Source organism: Parasteatoda tepidariorum, chromosome 8 (assembly GCF_043381705.1).
Source record: "Parasteatoda tepidariorum isolate YZ-2023 chromosome 8, CAS_Ptep_4.0, whole genome shotgun sequence".
NCBI classification, from domain to species: Eukaryota; Metazoa; Arthropoda; class Arachnida; order Araneae; family Theridiidae; genus Parasteatoda; species Parasteatoda tepidariorum.
The window spans coordinates 44,800,464-44,823,186 of NC_092211.1; the positions used below are offsets into that span (position 1 = coordinate 44,800,464).

The window sequence follows — 22,723 nt, forward strand, 5'->3', positions numbered from 1 at the left end:
TTAGGATATGCCAAGGTTTGGGCAAGGTGGGTCCCGAAAATGCGGACGGATGACTATGACAACAAACGGCAACGTGTGGAAGCCGCCTGCGAATTTCTTCATGCCTACGAAACCGATGGCAAGGAATTTTTGGACTCTGTTGTCACTGGGGACGAGACCTGGGTCCACTACATGACACCGGAAACAAAAGAACAATCCCGTTAGTGGAAGCATCCATGCTCGCCAAAGCCGAAGAAGTTTAAGCAAATTCTGTCTGTTTTAAGCTATCTTCGCGGAGCGGCGGCAGAGTTCTACGACTCAGGCATAAAGAAGATGTAACACTGCATGTAAAAATGCATTGATCTAAACGGCGATTATGCCGAAAAAAAGAGGGAAGTCTAAGCTTTCCAAACATGTATTATTCAATGCCAATAAACATGTTTTTCATTGTGAAAGTTCGTTGGGAACCTTATTTTATGGACAACCCTCGTACATATTACTGGTAAGTGCCGTTAAATAAGAGATAAATACAAAATTTATAGATAAGTAGTTTATAGATAAACATTTTTATAATTTTTATTAATTTTATGTTATGATATGCAAAGCTATCTGAATCATTATTTATTGATGATCATCATAAGGTTTATTGAGAATGTAAGAAACAATAAGGCAACAATAATCTTTTTATTCACTTTTAACTCCATAATCAGAAGTTTTTAACTAACTAATATTTATAACCCTTGAACTATACGTAATAAATTACAGGAAGTACATGTAACTAATGAAGTTCAGTTTAAGAAAAAAGCACTAACCCCACCTGCGTTATAAATTGATTTCTTTTTACTACCGTTTGACTGCTTTTTAGATATAGTTAAGAGGAGTGGGAGGAGGCGAAGCCACTTGCTGGTTATAGTGTCTACCGGCTGTTAAAAGGATTTAACGGCTTTTTGTATTGAAGTTCAAGCCTTTGCGTCCTTGACTGCAAAATCTTACAAGGACATTTCCCGTCTAGGGAACACACGTCTGTGTTGTGTCTCCACGTGCGAGGAAGCTTCCGGATAGCCTAAATCTAACCCTTTTTGACGTGAATTATGATCCAAAAAAACTGATGGATACTTATTTATTTCGCAGAAATGAAGGTTTTGAATTAAAAGATACAGATTTCCCTAATGTTTTGCAACAATTTGATTTGTTTCGCTTGTTGCTAGTTGATGCCTTTCTTCCAGGCTTTAAAAGAAAAATCAATGTTCTTTTTTTTAAAATTAATTTTTAAAAAAAAATCTTTATCGCGTTTTTGTTTCGTTGAAGTTTATTAATAATTTTTGCTCGATTATCTTTTTTTGTTTGTTTTGTAGTTACAGAGCTGGTGAATAAAACTTTCTTAAAATTCGTAACAATCTTATTGAGTTGAATTTTATTGGTTTTAAGTAGATGAAAAATATAAATATATTTGATTGTCCTAATGTTTTGACGTGAATTATGATCCAAAAAAAAACCTGATGGATACTTATTTATTTCGCAGAAATGAAGGTTTTGAATTAAAAGATACAGATGATTAGATTGCCCTAATGTTTTGCAACAATTTGATTTGTTTCGCTTGTTGCTAGTTGATGCCTTTCTACCAAGCTTTAAAAGAAAAATCAATGTTCAAATTAATTTAAAAAAAAAAATCTTTATCGCATTTGTGTTCGGTTGAAGTTTATTAATAATTTTTGCTAGATTAACATTTTTTATTTGTTTTGTTGGTACAGAGCTAGTGAACGAAAACTTTCTTAAAATTCGTAGCAATCTTATTGAGTTGAATTTTATTGGTTTTGAGTAGTTGAAAAATATTTTTTTTGATTGTCCTCATGTTTTGACGTGAATTATGATCCAAAAAAACTAATGGATACTTATTTATTTCGCAGAAATGAAGGTTTTGAATTAAAAGATACAGATTTCCCTAATGTTTTGCAACAATTTGATTTGTTTCGCTTGTTGCTAGTTGATGCCTTTCTTCCAGGCTTTAAAAGAAAAACCGATGTTCTTTTTTTAAATTGATTAAAAAAACAAATCTTTATCTCGTTTTTGTTCTGTTGAAGTTTATTGATAATTTTTGCTCGATTATCATTTTTTGTTTGTTTTGTAGTTACAGAGCTGGTGAATGAAAACTTTCTTAAAATTCGTAGCAATCTTATTCAGTTGAATTTTATTGGTTTTGAGTAGTGGAAAAATACAAATATATTTGATTGTCCTATTGTTTGCAATAATTTAATTTGTCTCACGTGTTTCTAGTTTATCTTACGAAATGTGTTTCGTTTTTTAAAAACTTATTCTCGATTTTTTTTATTTTATTTAATTAGCTTTTGTTTAAATAAGGAATATTATGTGCTCGAATTAGTTAATGGAAAACTTTATAATAAACATTTTTATTGGGTGTAACTTCAAAATACATATTTAGATAAATAATTTCCTTTACCACGTGCCAATTAGGTTTACTGGCTGTTAAATGCATTTAACGGTTTTGTATTAAAGTGCAATCTCTGTGTCCTTGACTTTGAAAACTTACAAGGACATTTCCCGTCTAGGGAACACGCGTCTTGTATTTTCTTTCTACGCTCTTCCGGATATTCGACCATCCATAATTTTTGGCGTAAATTATGAAACTGAAAACTGAGGAATGTTTGTTATTAGATTATTTCAAAGATGCAAAACAGATTGATTTATATTTCAGCGTTTTACAATAAGTTTATTTATTTAGCTTTGTTTCGTGTTCATTTCCTTTTTATAAACTAATTTTGTGTTTAATTTAAAATTTAATCCATCTTTTTTTTTTTGTAAAATTGCGTTTGTTAAAATGAGTAGTGGCACACTTTTCAATAGTTTCTATTTCCGCATTTTGTCGCTTTTAGTAGTTTTATAATAATTGAAAACTTTAATTTTTAAACTTTTACATAATAATTGAATGAAAAATTATAGCAATTTTATTTTCTGAATATATTAACTATAAAATTTTTCAATGCATGATTTTCTGATTAATCACTTTCTAATTGTGAATTAATCCAATTTCGTCAAAAAAAAACATAGTTTTTTCTGCTTCTTTTTAGATTTTATTAAATTTAAACAGAAAAAAAAATCTAAATATTTCAGATAAAACTCAATGCCATACTATCTTTTAATTTTTTTTAAAAAAAAACCTTTTGGATTTTTATAATTTTATTTTCATTTAAAGACATTATTTTTTGAAAAAATACAACTTAATTGCAAAATATGGCACTATTTGTTCATTTTTCCACCACCATCATTAACGAATTAAAATTTGAATTGTATTGATATATTATTCTTGTAATTATTTGACTGATGTTTTTTTATTTCTTGTAAAAATTCTAAAAGTTGATTTTTGCTGACTTTAAAACCAAAATTTCACTATACAGCCCAGTTATCAATAAGACAAGAGGAAAATGCATTTGTGTTTAGAGTGTCTCCTTTTTTTTTTCTTTAAATGTAATATTTTTATAATTAGATACTTGAAACTCGAGAAGAAGTGAATTGATTATGCCTAACCATGTGGTTTAAATCAGATTTATTTGGATACCTGTGCGCGACGTCACTCGTATTTGTTGAACATGATTGGCTTCTGAATAGACAAACTCATTAATTTATCAACAGTGACGTCACTTGCAGTGACGTCATTGTTGATTAATTAAAAGCGTACTTAAAGTTCAAAACATTTTATTATTATCAGTGATAACTTCCGCTAGTTTTTGCGTGACAATAATTGTTTTTCTAATTTGCTTATTACATCCAAAATCAATGAAAATACTCTTTAAGTCCTAAATAGAAAGTCAGAAAAATCTTATTTAATTTTAGCTCCTAAAGGAAATAAATTATTGTTAACATTAATAACCATAATTATATTTCTCCTCATGCTAAATTGCGATACAGAGAACGTGTAATGTTTACCGTTATGATTAAATATGCTATTTTGTTAGAATATAAACTAAAATACACACACGAAAAAAAAAATATTATTATTATTTTACATAGATTGCTGGTCCAAGGGATCACTAGCATCTATTCCTTTATTTTATTTATGTCAAATTTTAGTATATTATTACTGTAAAAATTACGCTGGTATAATATTTTACGGGAAAAATGAATTTTACGGAAAATTGTACTTTACGGATGATGCTCCCAAACTTTAACCCCTTCCTTCTCGCTCCCGTGAAAATGGTGGGGTGAGGTTTCGCCCTCTATTTCTCGCTCCCGTGATATTTCCGGGCTGGAGTGTTCAGTAGTAACAAGCCAACAAGAATAAAACTAATTCATTTCTTTTGCCCGGAAAGCATTTTATTTCTCATTTTACACACCAGATGGCAGTGCCAGGATATTTTTGAGGTAATTGTAGGTAGTTAGTTTATTTTAAACTAGATGTCAGCACTAATCAAATACGTGTATTTGTGATTGGATAAGAAAAATAGGCACTTTTATGACCGTTTTCTTGGAAATGAACCGATCGTTGAAGGGTTATACCGTAATTGATCCGGATTTCAGTTAATTCCCGCATTCCGAACTAATGAACAACTTTTAATTTCCAGTCCTGCTTGAAGAATTCGCTACACAGATGATAATTAAACTGTTAATATCTTAGCTTATTTGTTAGTTCAATGCATAATATATAATTATGAATATTTTTGTGTCCTTGCAGACGATTTTCGACTTTTAACAGAGATCAACGAGCCAGTACCTCCATTTTTCTCCAACAGTGAAGCCCTTGCTTTTAAAAAAAATGAATGTGAAGAAAGAGATTCGGAGCAACAAGCCAAAGCCACGAACATCGTCCTGATAATTTTTTTCGTCAGTTTGCTTTTTATCGGCATCGGAGCTACAGCTGTATACACACTAGGCATTCCTTACATTGATGATAATGTCGCTACTCGAGAATCACCGCTCTACTTTGGTAATTGCTTTTAAAACTATAGTAGCTAAATTATAATAGCTAAATATTATAGTAGCTAAATGCCTTTTATTCTAAAGAAAACAATCCTAACGCAGTTTCTTTATATTTATGTTTGTATTTATTTTTCATTTTTAGGTATTACGATAGGAGTTAGGATATTTGGTCCAGTTTTTGGATTTTTGCTGGGATCTTTCTGCACTAGCATTAATGTGAATTTCCCCTTTGGTAATAATTGAATTTGTACTTTTTGTATTTACCTGGTTGATTTGGGTTTTTCGGATTTAAAGATTAAAGCAGCAATAAAAATAATCGAATGATCCTGTAATTTGTTATAAATTATTACAAGTGTTTGTTTAAATCGCCTGTCTCATCATATTGTGCTAAAATTTGATTTGTTTATCCCTTTGACACAGATGGGAGACCGGTGTCTCTTTTATCTATTGACCCTCTATTTTTAATCATAAAAAACGGCCTAATAGTTACTCAAAAAATCTGTTTGATTTTGGAATTCTATTTATACTGATACATAAAATCCCAAAAAAAGTAGTTTGAATTTTTTCCCATTCATATTCAAAAATTTATAAATAATTTATTTTGTTAATTAAGGATATTTCGATGGTGAATGACTGTTTCTCTTAGATTTAAATAATTGCAAACAAGTTCAATTATTGTTTGGAAGTGAGCCATGTTTCAATAATTTCATTTTTATCGGAAAAAAAATAGATAGGTACCAGTTATTTTATGCTGTATTTCATAACTATAAATTAATAAAATGCTAAATATAATATTTTTCTCTTAGATTACTTTGTATAAATTTTTTCCTAAATTAATACAAATTAAAGAAAATTATGTTTAATAAAATTTTTGCATCAAAGGTTTAATTGATAAGACATTATTTCAGAATCTGTTTTTATCTTTTTTCTAAACCTTCATCCTTAGTTAATTCGCTTTTTTAATTATCACTCCCTGTCAATTTAAAAGCATTGTGACAGCTGGAGATTTTATATTACCACCATACTAATTATACCAAATTAGGTTGATGCAAAACTATATACCTAATCTAAATTTCTTTTCTATGAAGATCTACCTTTATTTTTTAAATACAATTCAAAATTAATGCAGAAACTGTGTATGTAAACAATATCATACCATACCTTAAACCTTTGCCTATAACTTTTTTGCTTTACCAAATTATCAACAACATTTGCATTAAAATTAGAATTTATTTGAATTACGTTACTAACTGCAAAAACTAAGTACAAAAGGAGTATCCATTACTTAATCAAATTTTGTTTATAGCGTCTTAGCTTTATAGAGTTATTTAGAATATCAATAAAACTATCAAAATCAATATAACATTTAAGTTAAAATTTTAGATTGTACATGATATTACGTAATCAAATTTTGTTTATAGCGTCTTAGCTTTATAGAGTTATTTAGAATATCAATAAAACTATCAAAATCAATATAATATTTAAGTTAAAATTTTAGATTGTACATGATATTACGTAATCAAATTTTGTTTATAGCGTCTTAGCTTTATAGAGTTATTTAGAATATCAATAAAACTATCAAAATCAATATAACATTTATGTTGAAATTTTAGATTGTGCATGATATTAAGTTACTTTGGGTACTTGTAATTAAAAAAGGTGCAATTTCAGAAACCACAGAACTTACGACAGACAATCCCCAGTGGCTTGGAGCATGGTGGTTAGGTGTCCTGTTCGTTGGAGCCGCTCTCATCTTGACTGCATTTCCAATGATGGCTTTCCCACGGAAGTTGCCCAAACCTTGTTTGCACAGTAATTCTTCAAAGAGCTTTAACCACAATGGAAATGATGGTGATTTCACAAAAACCAATGGTACTCCTGCTATCACAAATGGCAATGGAAATGTTAATGGTGGATCACAGCACAACTGCAAAGTTAATGAAGTACTGGTGAATGACAACAGGTTGGACAATCCGAACTGCCCACTATGCCAACAGTCTGCTTTTTATAATAACCAAAATCAAGAAAACGACGATGACAGTAAACCCAGTCTAAAAGGTGAAAATTCCATGATTTAAATACAATCATTAACAACTCATGAAATAGCAACAGAAATTTTGCCTGGTACAAAAGTATCGCAATAACTCATTTAATTGAACTCAAGACCATAATGAATTCTTACACTTAAATTATTCATTAAAAAAATAATCTGGACATTACAAAATATTATAAAATTCCTTTTCCAAAATATAAATATTTTGGAAGACGAATTTTATAACGAACTGTTGAGAATTAAGAATGTTTTTTAGGGACCATCTATCATTTTGGTATAAAAAAATAATTTTATTATAACATTTTTCATACCCAGAACTATAAATTTTATCATTATAATTATAAATAACTATAAATTTTATTATAGTATTAACTATAAATTTTATTTGGCTTTCTTAATATACATAGATATATGAATAAGGAATTTTTAAAGCTATAATATACTCATATTATATTAGAATAAATTAAAAGGAAGTTTAAAAATAAAATTTTTGAAAAATACTTAATCTAAATTATTGTGCTAAATCCCAATAAAAGTGACACTAAAGATTTTAGTCATGTATGAAATTGAGTAAAGACTTTCATTGCATTTGAACTTTATTCAGATACTCTCAATCTCAGTAATGTTTCGGCAGATTCTTTTTTTAAAATATTTATGGCCGGGATAGCCTGGTCGGTAGGGCGCTGGGCCCATGCCTGAGAGTTCGTGAGTTCGAACCCCACAGGTCGAAGACTCCTCGTGTAGTAAATGGTGACTGATGCACGTTAAATCTGTCGAGTCGCAAAGTCCTTCATGTTCCCATAACAAATCAATACCTCTGGGGGTACTGGATTTGAAGATCGATCATTCTCTGATCCAGGTCAAAAATTACGATCTGTGGATGAATGAATGGATGTATGAATGAGTCCGCCCTATAAACGGGTGTGACGTGTGAGTGGCTGAAGACGAATTCTTGGCCGTAGATGGCGCCACTGAAAAACAGCACCATCTGCCTTAAATTTGCTCTGTTTCACCAAGCAGGCTTGCTAGTGTGGCTAGTGGCATTAGAAACAACAGCAACAAATATTTCTTAGTGACCACTAATCTGTTTATCTTTTTAATTAATTTCTAATAAGGCCTCTATAAATATTATTGGTGATTACAAAATATACTTTTTGATTGTTCAATTTACTTTACTTATATCGTTTGCTGCAAATGAGAGTGAATATAATTTGTTTCCTTTTTGTTTGAAAACTGTATAACAGAACATTCATTCCGTAGATTTCCCATCAGCTTTAAAAAGACTACTTAGAAATGAAATTCTTCTCTACAGAACGGCCAGCAGTGTTCTTCATATATTGCCCATAGCTGGTCTTTACACTTTCCTGCCAAAATATTTGGAAAGTCAATTTCAACTTACTGCTACTATGGCCAATATGATATCAGGTAAGTATATTTTTTTCCGTTTCGTTGTTTTTGCTCATCATGGGTGCCACTCTTCAGTCCTGCGGACTGAAATCAGTCTTGAAAAAATCAGTGGACTAAATTCCATCAATCTCTCTCCCCAGATTGTTTTTAAAATTAAATTTTCGTTTTTTTCCTTAAAAATGTGAGAAATATTTTTTGTTAAAAATAAATAAATTATTTTTCTTATTTTTTATTATCTTTTCATATTATATTTTTATTTTTTTTGAAATATTTATTGCTAAAGAATCAGGTAATAATGTCACTCCGCAATGAAAGAATAGGATTGATTGAACTTCAGCATTTTGTTAGTGAAAACAAAATTTGTACTATTGTTGAATATAAATTCTGATTTTTTTAAACACTTTCTCCCGACTTTTTGAAATGCTAGCGAAAGTTAAATTACGATAAACATAAATTTTTTTTTTTGAGAAATTGTTTTTTTATTGAGCTAAGATAAAAGATAATGGTGAAATGAAATGTAAATGGCTTTAGGAAAATGTCAGTAGTTTTTATCAGCGATTTTACTCGGTTATTAGTGTAAAAAAGATATATGAAGTTAGCTATTTTTGTTTTGTTTGCTGTGAAGAAAAATATTGTTTATTTTTTTTTAGAAAAATAAAAAAATTATTGATTTAATATATGGGCTATTATCATGTAAAGGTGCATTGTGGTGTCAGATAGCTATAAATTTCTGGAGATTCTTGGTAAACAACACTAGACTGTGTTAATTAGTCAAAAAATAAGTTCAGTCTTGAAATATTTTTAGAGTGGCACCCATGACTGGTATGAAATAAGTTAACGGCTCTGCTTCTTGCATAAATTCAGTGACGGAGATGTCAGGTCCTATTCGCGGACAGACCATGGAATTTAATGATTGAGAATGGAAGATAATTTTTGCTATTAAAAATATATGCTATTTTGCAAGTAACAATGTTAAACATAATGCACAGTAGATGCTTTACAATACTTATCAAAAATTTAAGCTTATCAAATTTTAAAATTTATTGATAGCTTATTATACATTTAATCAAAATAAAGTTACGCCTCCTTATTTTAAGTTGTTTTGTCTCAAAATTTAGTAATGCACTTTCGAGTTTCACTTTTTTTCCTTCTCTTTCTTTCAGTTAGCATTCTATGGGATTGAAAATGAATATTGTAATTTATTCGCTATATAATAAAATTTATACCTGGGTTAACCATGTAAATATCGAAAAAAAAAAACGAGTATATTATTCTGTACAAAATCCGAACTAACTATTACAATCTGTTAAGTTAAATATTCATTTACTGACCATAATTTAGCATGATACCTAAATGTAAACTGATCTTTCATGTTCCGAAATTTTCTTTTTCTTTCCAATCCTTTTAAAATAAATTAGTGTTTCATTCCAATAAAGATCTTCATTGTATCTCAGATGCATAAAATTGAATCGATTATTTCGATTCAATTTTATGTATCTATCTAAAATAATCAATTAAATTGAATTCATTATCTTAACGAGGCTCACTATCTTGAAATGTCGATAAAAAGAGAACTAATCCTTTTTATCATAAATAACTTAATATTATTATTATATAGGAATTGCCGGTATACTAGTCATGGGTATTGGAATCTTTGCCAGTGGGACATTCATGCGTCTGTATAAACCCAATGCAAGATTTGTGTCTGGTTGGATTGCATTTTCTGCCCTGTGTTATGCCATCGGGATGATGATTTTAATGGTATTTGGTTGCCCACTTAACCGATATGTTGGACTCAATGCTGGAAGGTATGATGTTATTTAATATTTAGCTAATTTCGCACTGTCAAATATATCTGTTTATTCATTTGTTTATTCTGTGAGTTCATTTTGATATTAAATGCACCATTTTATTATGTTCTTCAAAATTTTTTTTAATTTTGAAAATTGATGAAGAATTGATCTAGTTTGCAAATTCATTTCCTTAAGACGACATACTGTGGAAAAAATCCTTCATGATAAATTCTCTTTCATCTATTTAAGTAAGGGAACCGATTATCCGGAACGATCGGGTCCATCGCTATTCCGGATAACTGATTTTTCCGGATTTCTGAATTGCTTCAAAAAGCAGTTTTTTTTTTATTGTTAAACCCAGCTAAAAAAAAAAAAAATATTTGGAAATAATCTTAAAAAGAAGAAAAAACGATGAAGTAATACACTAATGATTATTTCCAAAATGATGGTAAGGTAGACATCTTTCAATCCAATCTTTCAAAAAAGGAAGAAAAATCCTAAAATCATATGAGGAAAAAAATTTTTTTTTAAAAAAAATGGCGGGTAAATTTATCGAATTTCGTTCCGGTTTTTTGGTTTTCTGATTTCCAGATAACGGGTTCTGTACTGTAGTTTAAAATTGAAATCATTAAGTTTTAAATGTTGGAATTTTTGTTGGCATAATTTGTTTTGTTTCAAACAAATTATGCCAGGATTTCTTAGAATTACACAGTGAGAGAGTTAATCCTGTAGTAATATGTTTGTATTTTGATATTTTTTCTGCATTTGAAATTTCATGGTTTATTCTAGATTTAACAGAACTGATTTTCTTTTAACTTTAAAATACCAATCAAAGAGAATTTGCCATAAAAAGTTTCTCCCACATTATAGCGTCTACTAAAAACACTGCATTAAAAAAATTATAGTTATTTGACAAATTAAAAAAGAAAGATATGCTTTAAAAACGGAAAAATTGGCTTATGTGTAGGGGAAAAACGGATATTGTATAGAAATTGAAAAATAAAATAAAGCTTTGAATTTGAGTAGATTTGAGGCAAAATAGTATAAAAAAAATTTAGAGAAAAATGTCATGAAAAATTTAAATCTGCAAAAAACTCAGTTGCTTTCTGCAACTGAGTTAGTTCCAAAACTAGACTTTTCCATGCTGAGTTTGGTTCGTTTTTTTTTCTTTTCACTCAGATTTAATTTGTATAATATTTTTAGCAATCTGACTTAATGTTGCTTTAATTTATTGCTTCAATATTTTCTTAAAAATGAAATTATATGCAGTGAATACGAAGACATTAGCCAAAAGAACTGCAGTGAAACTTGTGGCTGTCTACCTGGAGAATTTGCACCAATCTGCACAAGTGAAGGTGTCACCTACCTCTCTCCCTGCTTAGCTGGATGCACTAATGTTTCAGGTTCTTCCTACGATAAGGTAATGCTTTTGTTAAAGGATGGAGAAGAAGTAAGTATTATTCCGCTAAATAATACTTAATTCCTCTTCATCCTTCTCTACTCTTGTCTCCTTTAACCATTTAATCTAAAACAGAATACATTAGTTGGAAAATTGATAAAGAATGCAGTAATATGCTATTAAAGTGATTTTATGGCTATAAATCATATAACATAGAAACAAATCATACAAATCATAGAAAAAAATATATTTAATTTTAAATTTTATGATTATTAACATATCTGATTGCTTTTGCTAAGTTTGATCCAGATCTCAGTAATCCTGTACGTAATGTAGATTTTTTTTATAAATTTTGTCTATATATAAATCACTTAAATCTTTAAAAATAAAGAACAAAATGCTGTTTTTTATTTATTGAATTTTTCTGAAGAGAAAAAAAAAGGAAAAGTTTTTATACACTATCAATATCATTTCTTTCTTATTTTTCAACTGATGTACTGTGAATTCTTCTTAACCATTTTTACAGTACTAATTACTAACAATATTTATTTCATTTCTACTAGCAATACTAACTCTGCAAAATTTTCTTACTTTTGGGATACTAACGATAGTTGTGAATGCATGAATATTTTTTATAGGAAAGATAAGGCCTTCAAAACATAAAAATGTACATGATGTTTTATTATGACTGCCCTTAATATACAACTTTAAAGTTCTTGTCAAAAAAAAAATAAAAGTAATATACATTGAAGTAAAAATATGTATGCAGATTTATATTTTATAAGAAAATTTAGTGAATTTATGTTGAAAAAAGGGTTAATACTCTCAAAACCAGTTTGGTTATCAGATGAAAACGAAAGGCATTACTATTATTCGCCTTTTATCTCCTTTCAGGTCTTTTAATTTCATCTGGCAATTAAACTGGTTTTGTTTGCTTAAATTGTCTTTAAACTAATTCCTCCGCATGGCAATCTATCTGAATTTAAAAAAAGTGTTTTTTTTTTATTTAAATATGATTTTGCAAATACAAAAATGAATATTTTTTTATTTCTGTTGTAACAAGAATTTTTTAAAAAAATGATAAAGGCTGTGATTTTAGAACACTGTGCATAAACAAAATAATAAATTGGAAAATATTTTTCTAATGCTAATATTTTTTATGGCACACATTTATTTTTTTAAAAAATATTCTTGAACATAATGATATGAATATTTTGATTAATAAACGCATTTAATTTTTTTATTTTTTATTATTTACAACTTATATACAACTTTTTTTATTAATATATATATATAACTTATATTTTACTTGTATCTATAACCTTCAGACACATTTTTACATTCAGAATTTTTTTTTACAAAATAAAAAAATTAAATAAACTAATCCTAATTAAAAAAATTTTGTAATTATTTGGTCCTTATCAGTTTCAAATTGATAAATGTTTTTACTTTTGATTATTTTTTTCTCAAACTTTCTCATTAGTTTGAAATAAAAATCACAGGAAGATGAATGAGAAAAGGAGAAAATATTATATAACTTATTATTCGAAATAATTTTTGAAAATAGTGAAGAAAAATTAAAATGCTAATTATAATGCTAATATTTCAATGAGTTAGTCACTAATCAAAATAAAGACAAGAGAAAAAAAAATACGAAAATTTTTGTCCAGAAAGTTTTTGAAAAGGCTACTTTGCAAAATGCCTATGTGATTATGCCTATTTAATCAAACTAAATCATATTTACTATAAATTTTTATAGATTTCAGTGATAATTCAAACTCTAGAGGAAAATTTATCTTGATTTTTAATCTTTTCTTTTAATTAGGATTCACTTTTTACAAATATTTATCTGTGAGAAAATATTGATTACTATTTTTAACACTGTAACAGTTATCATTTGTTTATACCACTCACTGGATTAGACAGTAATTTGATTCATTTATCAGTTTAACATCTTTTTTCACTAATTTTGAATGTTTCTACAAGTGTGGGATAAACATTTTTCAGTGTTTAAACTCCTAATTGCTTTGTTTTGATGACTTTTAATATTTTTTTTAAAATTAAGGTTGAGGTTTTTAAGGAAGGTTTCTAAAAAACTCATTTTGCATTATCATGACTTATTTTTTGTTTCATTTAGTTATTAATTTTTGTTTTAGATTTAATAATAATTTCGATGATTAAAATATTTGATGTTTGATAACATAATAGTCTTGTATATACAACAAATAAATCCTAAGCATTTATTTAATTAATATTACTTTAGTTTATTTTAAGCACTGGTGCTTGTTCACTGATAGTTTTATATTTTGATGCATTTTATATAATTTTATTTTACATAGCTAATTGATCAAATAGTTTATTGTTTAATATCATTCATTTATTAAAAAAAAAGAATATTATTTGAAAGTGCATATAAACAGATTTTGCCATTGAACTTCTTTCATTGTATATTCAAATATGAATGAATGTATGTAATATATGAAACAGATGGAATAGTGTAGCCCAGACGCTAGATAAATGAGTATAGAACACATTCATGCCATTCAGAGTCGGAAATGGCGTGGCATTAATTTTAGCAATTAAATATTAAAAGGCCGTACATCAATCTTATGGATCAGCTGTTTACCTTCAGAATTTATGTAAAATAAATTTAATCCTTTTTTGGAAGATGATTGTGCAAGGCACTTAAACGTCATTTAGTTTATTGCATATTAATCATTCATTTGGGTTCTCGCAACTCGAGAAGAATGGAAGTGTAATAGTATCTATAAGACTTAAATCAAATTTAATTGGATACCTGTAAGCAACGTCCCGAGTGTGTGTGTCAGTCAAACCTGACTAACAAATGTCAAGATTTACCTACTATGACTTTACTTGTAGGTATCCAATTGAAATGTTGTGTTTTGTATTAATATAGTTATATGATGTATATAATTATAAATACAAAAAGAAGCAATTAAGAGAGTGTTTATTGTAATTTAAAAGCAATCTTTTTTTAACAATTAAAAACTTAATTCACTTCAAAAATATATAAATGGAAAATAACAGTCGACATATTACAAGAGCACAAAAATAGGAGCTTATCTTCAAGACTTGCTAGTTGTAAATAAGAAGAAACAAATGATTTGAAATGGTAAAGTTGCCAATGAAAAATAAAGGTTAAAAACGAAACTAGAAAAACTAGGTTCATCACCTTTATTTTTCCATTTTTTGTTGGCAAAAAATTTTTTGTATTTTAAATCACTTTTGTTTCTTCTCATTCATGTCTGGCAAGTCTTGAAGATGAGTTCATATTTTTAAGGACTTGAAGCAGGTCCATAGTTATTTCCTATTATATATTTTGCAAGCGAATTAACATGCTGCATAGCGTTTTCAAAAAGTGCTTAAAGGCGCTTATTTTCAATTTTTTAAAAGCCCTCAAAGGTGCTTTTTTCATTGGGTGTTTTTAAAAAGTTCTTAATTTTCCCTGTATTCAAAATGAGATTTTTCCTTTACCATGTTGATTTTCACTTTGAATTATGCAGAAAAACATAGTTCACATTGTTCTATTCAGCGTTTTCATAATTCAACCCCAATATATATTTCGGCGTATTGTCAGTCCGTAGCGTATGAAAACGCCATTCGTTATACATGATTCAAAATTTCATGATTTTTGATAATTATCAAAAACAATACGAAAAGGTTTTTTCTTTGAGATGACTGTTAAAACAAGATAAAACCGTCAATGGTCAAAAACTTTCCAACCCTGCCTAATTATAATATTTTTATAAAGTGCTTAAAAATATTTTTTGAGTGCTTGAAAAGTGCTATAAGGTTCTTATTTTTTGTTGAATAATTTGGCTACGCACCCTGATTAAGTTTTTAATCAGGTAAAATTTTACCACTTCAGTTTCTTGGGCTTATTTATTTAATTAAAAATTTGTTTTGCTGATACTGTGATGATAAATTTTCTCTTAATATTTTAGTATGTTTACTCTGACTGTAAGTGTTTGGGTCCTAATGTAACAGCTACCAATGGATTTTGTCCTCTCGAATGCAACAGCCTATTTCCTTATGTCGCAGTATTTGCTTTTTTCGTTTTGGCCCATTCTACTTCAGAAGTTGGATCTATGCTTCTTACACTAAGGTAAGTTAATTAATATGTAATTTTGTCTTAAATTGTAAGAGTTTTAATATAAATATTCTTTCCTAATATATATTTTTAAATTATTCTGTTTAATATGCTTAAAAATTTCTTGAATTTTTAAATTTAATAATATTTTTTTTGGAGTTTTACAAGTGGATTTTTTGATATAACTGTAATTTTTTTTATCTTTTAGATGTGTTGAACCAAAGGACAAAGCTATGGCCCTAGGACTCATAGCATTTGCAATAGGCTTATTTGGTGAGAAAAGTTAAAGTTTAATTAACCTAAACAATGATATATGCGTAGAAATACTGAAGAGGCCAGTTTGACCCTTCCCAGATTGTTTGTGTGTTGATCAAAATCTTAAAATCTAATCTTAGTCATCTAAAATCTTAAAATGTAATCATAATTAATTTAATTAGGAATATATTAGAGACTTGATCATCAAAATTCTATGATATTTTATTCAATTTGATTAATGAAAATGTTTGATTAAATGGAACACTGACTTTTCAGATATACTTGATTAGATAATTGAGTTTCCTTTTCTCTATAAATAATGATTGAAGATGTGTTGGAATACTTGTTTTTTTTTTTATATATATATATATAATAATAAAACTGGGGTACTTTATACCTACTAAATGGTACCAATTACCCAAACCTACCTGACTTATGGTGGTGTTCCTACCAAGATACCTAAGGGGCCTGTTTGGCCTCCCCGGTCATTCCAGGTATAAGGTATCACATTATAAAAAAGTCAGAAAATACTTTTAGTGAGCTATGTTTTGAATTTAGCCATTTTTCTAATGTTAATACCTATTTGTTATAAGTTTATGTTGTTGTTATAAGTTTAAGTATTTTCCACAAAATCCATTAAAAAAAAAACATTGTAATTTTTGAAAGATACAGTTTTATGTAAATGTTACACTTTTGAATTTTAAGTAGTAAGCAGGTCTGATTTTTATACATAGTTTTTTGTGTATTATGAATATTTTTGGAACTTGTTTTGAAATAATGTAAACAGGGCTATAGATATTTGAAGTTGCTGGTGAACATCATTTGTTTAGCTGAAAATTATTCCTGTGTATATTTTGAAAAAATTTTTGTAATTACATTGCAAATATTTCTGCAAAATTATATGTTTTTTTCCCGTAATAATTAATACTACATTAGTGATTCTAAATTGTTAAATATTCTATACATGTAATGTGATTATTAATTTTAATATATCTTTGTTTTAATCAATAGGTAATGTTCCTTGTCCTATTATTTATGGTGCTGTAGTGGACTCAGCTTGCCTCTTCTGGGAAGATAATTGTGGCGAACCAGGAGCGTGTCGTCTCTATGATCCGTCCAAATTCCGGTCTGTTTTTCATGGTGTTACAGCTGTCATCATGCTTTTAGCTTTCTTTGTGGATCTGATTGTTTGGTTCAAAGCCAAAGATATACAATTCCAAGAAGAGGACGAAGCCTGTGATGTAGAAGAGATGGTACCTTTCAATGAAACTCAGCTGAATCCACAGTTGGAAAGCACAATATGATTACCAATAAACGTGCATTCCTAGAGTCACAAATATATATCTTGTAATTAAATGTTCAATATCTTGCCAAGAAATGTGATTTTTTTTTTGTTAAAAAAAATCATTCGTGATAAAAAGCCCTGTTATGCCAGGGCAGAACCTTTTATGGATTTTAAGTTAATCTTTTTCCCCATGTGAGTTACTACTATTCATTGCTACAAATTATTTTTTATCATCATTTGGCAAACTCCTCATTTGTTCAGTGCACAAGAATACTCATTATTTGATGCGTTTGAAGAAAAAAATATCCACATCTTTTCTTCTGATAAATCACTGATGCAATTCAATTCTCCATTATGCTAAGCTTCAGTGTTGAACAAAAGGTATTTAATGGAGGTGATTACTAATTAATAACAAAAAATTAAATATTGGTGCACAAGTATCATGTTTAACGATGATTAAAAACTAAAGTTATTATTGGAAAATTGATTCAACAAATCACATTGGCAGCTGTTATCATTGATGAGTCGTACATTAAAACTCTTAAAACGTCATTGAATCGCCCAAGAGGATTTTTTTCCAATGTAATCAGTTAATTTTGCATGATATTTACCTTACATTGCAAAGATGATTTATTTACAATCTGCAACTATGTATATAGAATCCTGGACATTTTTACACTTATCAAAAATATAAGCAAAACTTGTATTACGATGATCAATGTTTTATTCTTTTTAAAGGTGATAATTGAAGATCTTAGTTGAAAAGTGTGTTATGCAACAATTTGAAAATATTGAGGTTTTCAGGATGTTAGCTGTAATTTTCAAATGAGGCAGATTTTTATATAAAAAAAGAGACTTTGTTAACAGCTTTCTTGTCATTTCTTTGCAGTCTAAGGCTATTTCTCTTACATTTACGAAAAGATCATTTAACACATCTTTCTGCTAAGCTCTTCAATTTAAAGACTGTTGATAGGAGCTTTTCTTGATAACATTTTATATTTATCTTTTTGTGGTGAGGCATAATAAATTATTATTTATTTAGAATAGGAAACCTTCATCACAATTAAACCTTACATATCTGTATTATCGAATTATTTGAACCTTCAAGCGTCCTTATACGTATTAAATTTTATGTTTTATTTATTTCAGTTTCAAATAAATCTTCTAGATTTTGATAATTAACTTTTAAGTTTGTTACTATCAGTTTTTTTTTTTAATTTTCCAATTTCTTTTAACCCATTAATATATTTTTAAAGGGAAATTTCTAAAATTTTATCTTAAACTTCAAGGATTTAATTTTTTGACGCACATTTTATGAAGATCATTTTTATGTACTCATTTATGTACTGCAGCAGGTATCGAATTCTAAGTTAAGAAAGTAGCTTTTATCATTTTGGAATAAGTTAAGAATCAGTTTTTTTCCTTCTTCTATTTTCATTTTGTTCAACCAACACGCATTTTATAACATAGAAATGATAAAATTATATTAAGCGTGATTCTTTTAAGCAATTTTTACAATCCATAATATTATTAAATGAAATATTATTTAACAGTTTCAATTTAGCCATTAATAAGTCAAATTTCATGCTACGTCAAAATTCAATTAATAATTTGAGTACAAATCTTTTGTGCCTGGTGCTATTGATTGACTAATTGAAGTCTGTTTTCAGGTTTACACATTTTCCTTCTAATTCTTCAAAAAATACCCCTTTCAAGCTGTTTGTAATTAATTACAGTAAAAATATTAAATTATTCAATCAGAGAATATATTATGCAATGTTTTTTTTTATACAAAGTAATCGTAACATCTGTAAAATTACAGTTGTAGAGCAAGAGGAAAAAATTTAGTTTTATAATGCCTGCTAAAAAATATTCTGCTAAATGCTATTTGTTAAAATATAATAATTAACGTATAGCATTTTGTATCATAGGTGAAATAATCCAAAAAATTTAATGAAAAAAAAATGCTGTAGTACCTAGATACAACATAAAAATTATTAATTTAATTTTAATGTATTAATTCGTTTTCAATTATAAATGCATGCAGTTTAAGAAATACAAAATTTATAAATGGTGTTTATAATGAATTATAATCCCATTTCATTAATAAAACATATAAAAAATGTATTAAAATATCCATAGCAATAGAATATCATTCTGCTAAATTTTCACTTTTTTAAAGTATTTTCTGTAACTGAATGATAAAGAGTAAAATATAACTATTAATAAAAATTTCAAATGAAATGAAGGAAATTAATTTCCTTAAATGAATTTAATTTAATGAAATGAAGGAAATTAAATTAAGATTTTACCTCCCAATTTCTTTTTGCCTTTAACGATAAAATCAGCTACTTAGTCATTGTTTTGATGAAATACAGTGCATCATCCATTGCAAGAGCTATAAACATGCAGTCAGAATATTATTGATCTGAAGAATATGGAAAATAAACAACTTTATAAATATCAATATAGAAAGATAAATCAATATTCAATTGTTAGTACAGTAGGGAACCGGTTATCCGGGACCATCGCTATTCCAGGTAACTGATTTTTCCCATTTTCTGAATCGCTACAAAAAGCCATTTTTTTATTGTCAAACCCAACTAAAAAAAATTTTTTTAGAAATAATCTTAAAAAGAAGAAAAAGTGATAAAGTAATACACTAATGATTATTTCTAAAATGATGGTAAGGTAAACATCTGTTAAAAAAGAAAGAAAAATCCTAAAATCTTATGAGGAAAAAAAATTATTTTTTTTTAAATGGCAGGAAAATTTATCGAATTTTGTTCCGGTTTTATGGTTTTCTGATTTCCGGATAACGGGTTCTGTACTGTACCATTGATGAAAAAATGATTTTACGTATCAAAAAATGTTTTTTTTTTCTTCTGCATTATAACATGAGCATTATAGTAATTAAAAGATTCTTTGGCATAAATTAAATAAACACACAGTTTTAACCTTAAATTTTTTTTAATGATTACCTTAATTATACTTGTTATTGTTTCTTACGTACATTTTAAATGAGCAATTTTTATGCATGTAGTTAAAAAGTTCCTACTTTTGTTTGAATTCTTTCAAACAGACCTTTTTTAATGTATCTTACAGGTGCTGTATTTATAGATATAATTTTAAATGAAAATTTGAATTTAAAAAAATCAGGGTTTAAAAAGAGTACAAATATGTTAAAAAAAATTAAAAATGTTAAGAAAAATTAATGTTTTTTGAATCATGTATAAAATTGCACTCCAAATTTATGTTAGCCATTTTAGTAATCTTATTTTGTTATATCTTTTTAATAACTGTATATTACACTGCTTAACAATTCTATCATATCAAGATAGGGTGAAATACTAAATTTTCTGATCTTTATATATGCATAAATATTTTTCATTGACCATATACGATTTTACTAATCTGCTATATTCAGCTTCTTTTTGCATGAAGGAATTATTTTAATAAAAATAAAGTGTATAGATGATAAGCATAATTTTTTTCTTACTGTACATATTGCAATTCTATATGTCTTTCTTGTGCCTAATTCAACCTTTTATTATATATAAAAATTAAAATTAATGAGTTAAGTTTCTAATTTTTTAAATTATATTCTATGAACTAAAAAGCATTTATACAATTATATTAAATATTCAAATGTATTTTACTGTTAATGTTTGGCTTTGATAGTACTTAAATTTTGCTGTTGGTCCTGTGTTTTAAATATTATTGTACGTTCTTCGTTCAAAAAATATATTTGTTGGAAATACATATATATTGCTGTCAACTCAAAACATTCTTTCTTTTTTTTAATTTATATTGCTGGAATCATTGAAAGTCCTTAACTTTTCTATATTTGTGAATAAGTTATTTTTTAATAAAAGTACTTGCCAGGTTTAGGGTTTGGATTTTCAGACCAAAAGTGTCCAAAACTTATAATAAAGGTATAAAAATACAAGAACTTAAAATTTCTTATCTAATCATTATATGCCCTTTTTCTGTATACATTTACTATCTATATTTTTATAATATACTATTTCAACAACTCTATTAAATATTTATTTAAAGTTTATAACAGCTTTGTTTTAAATAGAAAGTTACTTTTATTTTTTATTTCCTGATAAAAAAAAAATTACAATTTAATTCATAGTAAATTTATAATTTTCTACCCTCTGCAATTTTTAGACATTTTCTTTGTTTATATAAAACAATACTATAATATATAGTTTTGGACAGTTAAAGACTGAGAGGATGAAACTATTTTTAATTTTAAAAAAAAATTATTTTGAAGACATAGATCTATATTTAATAACTTGATAATTTTGTATCATAGTTAATTTCACTATCTTTTAATATTGCTCAACACGTTGACTGCTGCACCACCCATGTCCAGGTGACAGCAGTTCTCTTCAGACTGCGTCACCCACATTTGGGTGACACTTATTTGTCTGGTTTCAAGAAATCTTCGAGAATATTTCTATAAATATTCCCAGTTTATAATAAAACTATAAAATTATAATAAAGATTGTTTATTAGAAAAATTATTGTGTGTAGTACATTAAAGCATTTTATGCAAAGCTGAGGTTGGTCAGGACATTTTGAACAAAATGTATTCTTCATATTTCCCTATGTTTTGATTAGTCTATTTAAATATTTATTTATTTTTTTTAAAAATATTGCTTGCATGCGAATCCAAAGCTTTTTCTAGAATCATTTTTGTGATTGCAATATTTTGCTGCCTTGGTCGAACAGAAGGCATAGTTTTATTTTCAGGTAGTCTGAATAATTTGCACCTATTGATTCTCTAAACCTTCTAATATTAAGTCTTTGTTACGATTTTGAAAAACATCAAAAAGTTTGCAGAAGCTCAATATCAAGTTTATCATTTATGTCCTTTTCTAATTGTCACAGCATAAAAAACCATTTGATCTGAATAATCAATAACACACTTTTTCAAAACTGAACAGATATGACTTGGCAGTGCTGTGGCCAGACTGACAGTTTGTTGCAGCAGTCAACATATTAAATAAATTTTTATATTGAGCTATGAACAGAAGTGTTTTAGACAGTTTTGGACACTTAAGGCCAACCCTGATTTCAGCTTATCAAAAACTAATTATTTAAAAAGCATTTTTCAAATATAAATAATAAAACATATCTTTCATTTTCTTTCAAAGGTTGGCAGCTATAATATCAATTTTCAATTCCATTTCACATTAAAGTTGAAATGAGCACAACATGTGAAAATGTGTTCTATGTGTCATGTATCTACACAATAACGTGATAGATTGCTATTTGTTTAAGTATTTATGTTTGTTGAACATCTAATTTTTTACATTATATATTAATTATGAAATGATCAACTGCTTGTGATTAAGATATAAGTTAAATAAACTAAAAAATGTTACATTTGTTTCTATTGTACAGAGCAATTGTGCCATGTATTGTTGTTTAATTCTACACTAGCTAAAAGTCAAATGCATTCTAAGAGAAACAGTGGGGAATTTATAAATGCATA

General features: G+C 27.6%; 1 protein-coding gene across 6 annotated transcripts in view; it reads left to right on the forward strand.

The window, feature by feature from the left end:
• The window catches only part of LOC107437715 (solute carrier organic anion transporter family member 74D), a 258,380-nt gene extending 239,201 nt beyond the window's left edge, over nucleotides 1–19,179 (forward strand). For all 6 annotated transcript variants that reach the window (XM_071184715.1, XM_071184716.1, XM_071184718.1 and 3 more), the window contains 9 exons: nucleotides 4,667–4,918; nucleotides 5,054–5,143; nucleotides 6,583–6,969; nucleotides 8,225–8,389; nucleotides 9,990–10,179; nucleotides 11,434–11,584; nucleotides 15,529–15,689; nucleotides 15,883–15,947; nucleotides 16,941–19,179. In XM_071184715.1, the coding sequence (XP_071040816.1) occupies nucleotides 4,667–4,918; nucleotides 5,054–5,143; nucleotides 6,583–6,969; nucleotides 8,225–8,389; nucleotides 9,990–10,179; nucleotides 11,434–11,584; nucleotides 15,529–15,689; nucleotides 15,883–15,947; nucleotides 16,941–17,233 (1,754 nt within the window). In that variant the 3' untranslated portion in view covers nucleotides 17,234–19,179. The remainder of the gene's footprint in view (nucleotides 1–4,666; nucleotides 4,919–5,053; nucleotides 5,144–6,582; nucleotides 6,970–8,224; nucleotides 8,390–9,989; nucleotides 10,180–11,433; nucleotides 11,585–15,528; nucleotides 15,690–15,882; nucleotides 15,948–16,940) is intronic.
• Nucleotides 19,180–22,723: the final 3,544 nt, after the last annotated feature.